General features: G+C 34.5%; 1 protein-coding gene and 1 non-coding gene across 2 annotated transcripts; both read left to right on the top strand.

Moving 5' to 3' along the window:
- Positions 1 to 916: 916 nt before the first annotated feature.
- On the top strand, positions 917 to 4,137 carry LOC145043373 (uncharacterized). Its single transcript, XM_078992007.1, has 2 exons — positions 917 to 3,540; positions 3,631 to 4,137. Exons 1-2 carry the CDS (start codon positions 921 to 923, stop codon positions 4,032 to 4,034), a joined length of 3,024 nt encoding a protein of 1,007 aa, XP_078848133.1. The 5' UTR covers positions 917 to 920; the 3' UTR covers positions 4,035 to 4,137.
- An 850-nt stretch (positions 4,138 to 4,987) lies between these two features.
- Positions 4,988 to 5,090, top strand: LOC145044390 (U6 spliceosomal RNA). The gene has a single exon (XR_013681345.1). It is a non-coding gene; the product is annotated as a U6 spliceosomal RNA (small nuclear RNA).
- Positions 5,091 to 8,995: the final 3,905 nt, after the last annotated feature.

Below are 8,995 nucleotides of genomic sequence, written 5' to 3'. Positions count from 1 at the left end.
TTCTAACCTCAGTCCCTATTTATAGGGAACATGAGTGTACAAAAAATATACTAAGTCTAAACATTACACTTCGCACAAATATGACTTAGTAAAATAATATAAAATGCGAAACAATACAAAACACAATATTCGAGTTTTACAATTTTGCTTCAACAGGTTTTTAGTGGCATATTTTATGTGCCACTAAATGTCGTTTTATTGGTAGTGAATAAGTACTCCGCTCTGCACTCCCATCTTAACTGATTCAACTACACCACCCATTATTCTGGTCAAAGTAGTCAAACGTTTTGACGACTACTTGTCGTCTGCAGAGCTCACCTTTTTCGACGACTTCTGTTGTCGGGATATGTGTCGTCACGATAGCCTCTTATTCTTCTTGCGCCAACTGTTGTTAGGCCACAAGGAGTAGCTCACTAGGAAGCCACACTAGGAGGTCGTAGGGCGACACACCACCTCCTAGTTCATGCTAGGGAGCTCGTTGGCCTGTATCTTTACACCCACAATGAGAAGAGAAAGGAGAGAGAAGGTCAAAGTGTAATTGGCTATTTTTTTTCTCTTTCTTTTTTATAGTTTTTTCAAAATAAAAGCTATTAAAAATACGACAGCATATCGATTCTATTACTCCCTACCATTTTACAACTTGAATATACATGCTACGATTTTCTTTATCTTATTTGGTTTCAAAAAATTCCAAAAATCTGATGTGGTGGCATGTTAAGCATGCTACTACTACCTCCGGCCTTAAACTTAGGAGTATCACTTAGACTTAGACTTGACTTAGGAGGATCACATACAACCGACAAGATGTCATAAAGAATGGAAAATGAAATGCATGAATAGAGATGTGACAGTCAACCGTATTCATAAATACCCGCTAATAAATTCCCCACCAATAAAATTATTGTCATCTGCAAAATATCATGAGTTTTTTCACACACCTTTCCATCTTCTTTGTTTGCTGTTCTTTTTCTATACAAAATCAGTTTGCAGTTTCTGCCACTTTAAGTATTGAAACTGACAAACAAGCTTTAATCACCATCAAATCTCAAACAACTACGCAACCACCAGAAGCTTTATCGACATGGGATCCAGCAAGCCCATCTCCATGCAATTGGACCGGAGTGTTGTGTGATGATCGTAATGGAAGAGTCATCGGTCTTGACCTCTCCATGCTTCGGATAACTGGTCCAGTTAGCCCATATATCGGGAACCTATCGTTTCTCAGATCACTTCAACTTCAAAACAACCAATTTAACGGTATTCTTCCTGAAACGATCACTAATCTTTTTAACCTCCAACTCCTCAACGTCAGCTTCAACCGCATCCAAGGCACCATCCCAGCAAACATAAGTCACTGTATCAACCTCAAGGTTATCGACTTCATGGGAAACAGACTTTCAGGTTTGATTCCTGAAAGCCTCACTCTCCTCATTAATCTTCGAATTTTGAACTTGGCAAGAAACCAGATTTCCGGCTTTATTCCACCATCTATCGGCAACCTTACTTCACTATCCACTTTGAATTTGGGCACCAATTCACTTACAGGCCCGATCCCTATTGACTTGTCTCGTCTTCGTAACCTAAAGATTCTTGACATCACCATCAATAAGCTCACAGGGACAGTTCCTCTATCCTTCTACAACATGTCTTTGCTGGAAGTTTTTGCTGTAGCTTCTAACGATTTAAGGGGAGAGATACCTTACAATATTGGTGATACACTCCCAAATCTTCTTGATTTCAACTTTTGCATCAATAGATTCACAGGTACTATTCCTGGTTCGCTACACAACCTCACGAATATAAGAAACATCCGAATGGCGCATACCCAAATGCATGGAACAGTGCCACCTGGACTAGGAAACCTTCGTGAGCTAACGTTGTACAATATTGGGCACAATAATATTGTTAGCGAACAAGGTGAGGGTCTTGGGTTCTTGAATTCTTTTGTAAATAGTACAAAGCTTGAATTCCTAGCTATTGATGGAAACCATTTTGATGGTGTTATTCCGGAGTCCATAGGGAATCTTTCCAAAACACTTAGAAATTTGTACATGGGTTCGAACAGGATATCGGGAAGCATCCCCTCCTCAATTGGTCAACTGAAAGGTCTAGCGTTACTGAATTTAAGTTACAACTCCATTTCGGGTAAAATCCCTCGTGAAATAGGCCAGTTGGAAAACCTACAAGAGCTTTTTCTAGCCAAAAATAGATTCACTTCAAATATTCCGAATTCATTGGGTAATCTTGGAAGGTTGACGCATATTGATTTGTCAAGCAATGAATTGGGTGGAAGTATACCCAAAAGTTTTACCAATTTGAAGAGGCTAATTTCAATGGATCTCTCTATGAATAAGCTGAATGGAAGTATACCCAGAGAAGTTCTAAATCTCCCAAGTTTAAGCATCATCCTCAATCTTTCCAGCAACTCATTGACAGGCTCATTGCCTCCAGAAATTGGTAGCCTGGAAAGAGTGGTGACAGTTGATCTCTCCAACAATAATTTATCGGGGGACATTCCAAAGTCGATCCAGAATTGTAAGAGCTTGGAACAGCTGATCATATCTAAAAATTCGCTCTCTGGAAACATTCCAAATAGTTTGGGGGAATTAAAAGGTTTGGAAACACTCGACCTCTCTTCGAATCAACTCTCGGGTTCAATCCCTCTTGAGCTTCAAAATTTAAACGTCCTAAAACTATTAAACCTTTCTTTTAACAACTTGGAAGGAAAGGTTCCAAGTGATGGGATATTCTCGAATCTCACAAGAGTTCATCTTGAAGGCAACCCAAAGCTATGTCGCGATTCCCAATGCACAAGAGATGACACCAACAAAGTAGTTGTCATCTTAGTCGTGGTAATATCTTCAGTAATAGCAATACTTATTATATCAATCGCATTGTTTTTCTACTTCCGGAAACACAAGGCAATTACGATCATGGAGACTCTTGATTCCTTCAAGGACCAGCATCAAATCGTGACATATGACCAGCTATGCTCTGCAACTGGGAATTTCGATGAGGAAAACCTGATTGGTCGTGGGAGTTTTGGGTCTGTCTACAAAGGGTATCTCCATCTCAAAGGAAGATCCATGGAAATTGCTGTGAAGGTTCTTGACATGGAAACCACTGGCTCATTGACTAGCTTCTTAGCCGAATGTGGTGTTCTTCGGCATCTCAGGCATAGGAATCTTGTGAAACTGATTACTTCCTGTTCCAGTTTGGATCCCAAAAACAAGGAATTTCGTGCTCTGGTGTATGAATACATGAAGAATCGGAGTTTGGAAAGTTGGATAGGGAAAGAAATGGGGTTGCTGGAGAGATTAAATGTGGCAATTGATGTAGCATGCGGGTTGACCTATCTCCACCATGAATGTGTGGTAGCTCCAGTGGTGCATTGTGATCTAAAGCCAAGTAACATTCTATTGGATGAAAATTTTACTGCTAAAATCGGTGATTTTGGGCTTGCTAGAATGTTGCTTGAGAAAGATAAACTTGTTAGCTCTAGCCATGTTCTTAAAGGTTCAATGGGTTACATACCTCCAGGTTAATTAGTCTACTAATATTATTATCTTTGGTTGTATACATGAAAGAATAATTGTACGTTACATTGACTTGTATATACATCGCATGCAGAATATGGTATGGGAGCAAACCCATCTACTAAAGGAGATGTATACAGTTACGGAATTATGGTTATGGAGATATTTAGCGGGAAAAGACCAACAGACGAGAGCTTTGTGGGTGGTTTGAGCCTCAAGACATGGGTGCAGTCGGCTTTCCCAGGGAACTTAGATCAAGTGGTGGATCATGACCTGATTCAAGATCCAGAAGAGTTGTGCTCAGAAGAGTTATGTCTGGATGCTCGTTCCATGAACCTGAAAATGAAACTTCATTGCCTCTCAACTGTCATGGGGGTTGCGCTTTCTTGTGCTAACGATACCCCTGAAGGACGAATCACCATTATTGAGGCTTTGCGCAAACTCAAGAGTGTTCAAGATATGTTTCGTAAATCTCCATCAATGAAAGGCAGGTATTGATAAATCGGAATGATTTGATGCAAGATGCTATATTTCTAGGTTGTATGTTTATTCAATGAAAGGGAAGTACTAATAAATCAGGATGATTGGATCCATTCGTATATACGTGTGTGTATATATATATATATATATATATATATATATATATATATATATATATATATATATATATATATATATATATATATATATATATATATAAAGATATGAAATTTTTGAATTTTCGGCAAAAAAGGGTTGCCAAGGTTAATTGACTAGGGGATTTTTTGGTATGTTGAACAAAAATATGAAATTTAGAGGGCATGCCTCATTACTTATTAGTATTAATTAAAACAAAAGGACATGGCTTATTAGTGTATTACCTTTATAACAGCTAACAAATTCTAATTTACCCATTAATTTTTCTTTTAATAAACTTTTTCAAATCTTATTGAACTGCATTACTACAAAATGCATGTGATAATTATAGATCACATATTCGCACAGATACATCCACATACATATACATACACACCTTTTTAAACGTAGATATAGTTTTATGGTAGGGGTTACTTCTCTTTCAGCAGATGTTTCCTAATGGAAACAAGGGATAATGACTTAGGAGGGTAATAAGGTTTTCAGTTTGTCCGTATTAGATCACTAAGGTTTTTTTGTGCGTATTAGACCAATATGGTTGTTATTACCGTTTAGAAATAGTTCTTTTACCGGTTTTAACGGTTAAACGGACTATTTCTAAACGGTAATAACAGTTATATTGGTCTAATACGCACAAAAAAACCTTAGTGACCTAATATGGACAATCTGAAAACCTTATTACCCTCCTAAGTCATTAACCCTAATTTTAAAGACATTGAGAATATATGACTATCAACAGTAAACTATTTCGTTTAGAACTCGTGTCGTCCCATATAACCTGCTACTCCTTTATATGGCGAAACTCTTCATCTATAGTCGTCCCTTTGGGGACATCCGATAAAATTGGAAGGATACAGAGAAGATTAGCATGGCCCCTGCGCAAGGATGACACACACAAATCGAGAAATGGTCCAAAATATTTTTTAACCCTTCGTCGCCTTCTTTGGAACCCTAATTCCCTTTTCAAATGCTAATAGAGTTCAATTGCAACTCTTACGTTTCAGTAGTTCATCTACTGAAGTCATGATCAGACAACATGTGGATTCTATGGTCAGATTGATATTATTGTTGATGTCTTCAACCATTTGTGGCAAATAAGGGTGATCTTTCTTTCTATAAAGTCTCCTTTAAGTTTTTTAATTTTCCTGTCATTAAGTTTCAAGCTTTATAAACTTCCGTTTATGTGTTGTATATAGTATGTATGTATTTGTTTATGTGTTGATTTTTTTATTCATTTTGCAACTTCAGTTTCTTAGTTCATGTTGTGGTTTTGCTTTTTATAAAATAATTGATAATATACATCCTATGCAAGTCCCCGTTGGTTTTACATTTCCATTCGTTATCAAATTTAGACATTGATGAGAGGTATCAAAGTGAGATTTTGTTTTTGTACATATTGATGTGTTCATGTAAACATTTAAATGACAAAAAAGAAGTTGTTGATAAAATGTTGCATATTTATGTAATGAAGATCATCAATCATATGAGTTTTTGGACTTAGAAGTTCTGGAAGGGTTGTGAGATAAGTTTAAATGGAAGCAACTATTTTCAGTCAAACAAATCATTCACATTGATTAGTAAGCATGTTTTCTAAATAATTAGGGTTAATGACTTAGGAGGGTAATAAGGTTTCCAGTTTGTCTGTATTAGGTCACTAAGGTTTTTTTGTGCGTATTAAAACCAATATGGTTGTTATTACCGTTTAGAAATAGTCCTTTTTACCCGTTAAAACCGGTAAAATGACTATTTCTAAACGGTAATAACAACCATATTGGTTTAATACGCACAAAAAAAACTTTAGTGACCTAATACGGACAAGCTGGAAACCTTATTACCTTCCTAAATCATTATCGTGGAAACAACTCATATTATAAAGAACATACATTGATATAGTGTCTTTTTGTTGTTCAAAAAAATAAAATAAATAAATAACACACATCACTTCAAAATTGCCGAACATCAAATATTTTAAAAAAAAATACATTATATATGAATATCTTAAGCGGATTATGGTCTCCAAAATCAAAAACACAAAATGTACAAACTTAAAGTTAATAGAATCATTTATATATAAAAGAAAATATCATATACCAAAAATAAAATAAAACCTTTATCTTAAGAAATAAAATTCTTTATACACTAATATTCGTTTCTTTAACCACTTGACTTTGAACTAACTTTTGCACATTAATGCAAACAATTGCTTGAATTCCTATGATTTAATAAGTTTAATGTCAGTTTTCAAAACTTACCACAATATGTTAACACTTTGGATAATTGTCAAAATTTTAAAATATTAATGTTTAAAATTCGTCTTCTTATATTTATACAAATCACAGTACCACAATATGTTAACACTATGGATAATTGTCAAAATTTTAAAATATTAATGTTTAAGATTCGTCTTCTTGTATTTATACAAATCATAGTGATTTGGAGATCTGGTAAATCAACTAATTTCCATTTCATCCACTTTGATGCTCTTTAATTTTAAATTCTTATTTTGACTACTACCGTTTAAAGGAGTTGTACCTTGAAACATCAAAATAAAGTTTGGAATTCCTCCTAAATTTCCAACATGAGTTGATGTTACCAATTGAAATTTAACCCGCCAATTTATGTACATGTTGCAAATTGTTGTTTAGTTTAAGAAATATTCATAAAATGTGGGATTTTACTTTAATCTGATGGTTAATTTGAGATTCATAACAGAAATCATCCCCAAACATAAGTCATTCACTTTATGAAATTTCTAATGGCAATTAAATCCTTTAAATCTATTATTGTTGTATTGTCATCCAAATAGCATTGCATTATTTGTTTAGATATTTTAACTTCTATTTTTTTTGCATGTTATAGCATCATACTTTAGGTTTGAAACCTTGAATGATTACAATCAATTTTTGTAACCACTATCAGTAACAAAGTAATGACAAGGGATAAGAAATGGTTATGGATAATTCTAATAGGGTTCTACCTAAAATGAAGAAATATTTTTTTACAAAATTCTTACTAAAAGTAACAATTTGAAACTTGAAACCATGGTTATTTAGTTCTAGTCTTGGTACTCTAGATCTTTAACAAATAGATTATAGTTGTTTATTTGGAATAAACGAAAGATGAAACAAAAATATAATTGTTAATTCTTTTTCTATTCCATGTATCAAAGTAAGTTAGAAAACAACCAAATATCGATTCTATGCTAAGACCTAAAATTTATAGTAAAATCCTTATATAAATGAGCTCTGAAAAGATTTAATTAGTGATTTACAACCGGATTGATAAACCATGAGTACTAATGATAGTCTTTAACCAATTGACTTTAGGCTTGATAACTTGTTAATGTTGCATAAGGAAGAAACTTTGTTAAGAAATATCATACTCGCATAAGAATTACTTTTAAGCTAGCGCATGGAACATTCAAAAATTATTATCTACATTCCTACAACATATCCGAAATTCCGAATGAACAAAAAGAACAAAGAAAACTAATTTTCACCACAATTCTCTATCTTCAAGGGCAAATTTATCTTTTCATTTTCTAAATCCTTTCATTTAACATGACAGAGGCATATATGCACAACATTCATATATGAAATAGATCAAGTCTCTGCTCTAAGTGGAAAGCAAAGTGGAATAGCATATACATAGATATTTTTTCTTTTCTTTTTATTGTTACAACCGGAATACCTTGATCTTTATACTTAAAACAAACAAACTCCATATTCAGTTTCTAATATAGAAAATGTCTACCATATAAAATTAGTATGAAAACGCATGAACCAATATACAAACCTATTTTTTCAAACAAATATTACCCTTTTAAAAAAGCAGCGGGTAATAAGCCTGAACCCTTCTCGTCACCAAATTTACCGGAAGGCCCTGTGGAACCACGATGGTATCCAAACTTATCAAGTATCAACGAATCTCGGTCTATCTCCTTCAAGTCTTGGAGGGCCACTATAAACACAGACACAAACATGATTAAAAAATTAGACATCAGTTTGAAAAAATTATCTTAGCATAATAATATGTTTTGGTAAAATAAGACAATTCACATCCAAAATTACAATCAAAACATTTTGTCGAGTCTTTGCTTGTTCCTTCTACTCTACCTGCTAAAATTTTAAAGAACTATAGTTTATATAGATCGAGTATATGAAATGAAATTAGAGTATAGATTGATGTTACAACCCGAAACTTATCTCGTTTCCGTTATGTGATTCTGTTAATAAAAATTCAAATTTGTTAACTTTTCCGTCAAACTCTTTGGTTTATTAAAATAATCTAGTTATATTTAATTAAATTATTCACGGATCGAAACCAAAAATCACGCGGAAACCTGAAAATATGGAAAAATCAAACATTTCTGGTCGAAGTGGGATTACGACCGTAAACGTGTTTACGACCGTAAACTCATATACGATCGTAAACTAGTTTACGACCGTAAACCTGACGAGTGGACCCCTCACGTCACCCCTATAAATACGATGCCTCCGACTTCATTTGGATGTATATGGCCACACTCTCTCCTCCTCTCTCTAAGAATCTCGACCGTAAACACTCAAAATGCATTCAAACTCCGGAAAACATCGAGAAAATCATGTTTGGAGCCCTTTGGAACATCTGGAAACACTCAGCTCGTCGAAATCAACATCCAAACATCATTCTTCTTGAGTTTACAGTCCAGCCTTCAAAGACCGTAAACTCTGTTCTTGAGTTTACGGCCGTAAACTCGCCATGTCTTCAGAAACCGTAAACTCGCCAAGTTTTCAGAAACCGTAAACTCTTGTTCACATCCGTAAACAACTTTTTGGTAGTACTTT

Source organism: Lactuca saligna, chromosome 4, assembly GCF_052625555.1.
Source record: "Lactuca saligna cultivar CGN05327 chromosome 4, ASM5262555v1, whole genome shotgun sequence".
NCBI lineage: Eukaryota > Viridiplantae > Streptophyta > Magnoliopsida > Asterales > Asteraceae > Lactuca > Lactuca saligna.
The sequence above is the reverse complement of the archived record's forward strand: the minus strand, read 5'-3'. Positions and strand labels throughout refer to the sequence as shown.

Coding starts and splice junctions, on each gene's coding strand:
- LOC145043373 (XM_078992007.1), top strand. CDS start 921: ATGAGTTTTTTCACACACCTTTCCATCTTCTTTGTTTGCTGTTCTTTT. Junction 3,541..3,630: donor AATGGGTTACATACCTCCAG/GTTAATTAGTCT, acceptor CATCGCATGCAG/AATATGGTATGGGAGCAAAC.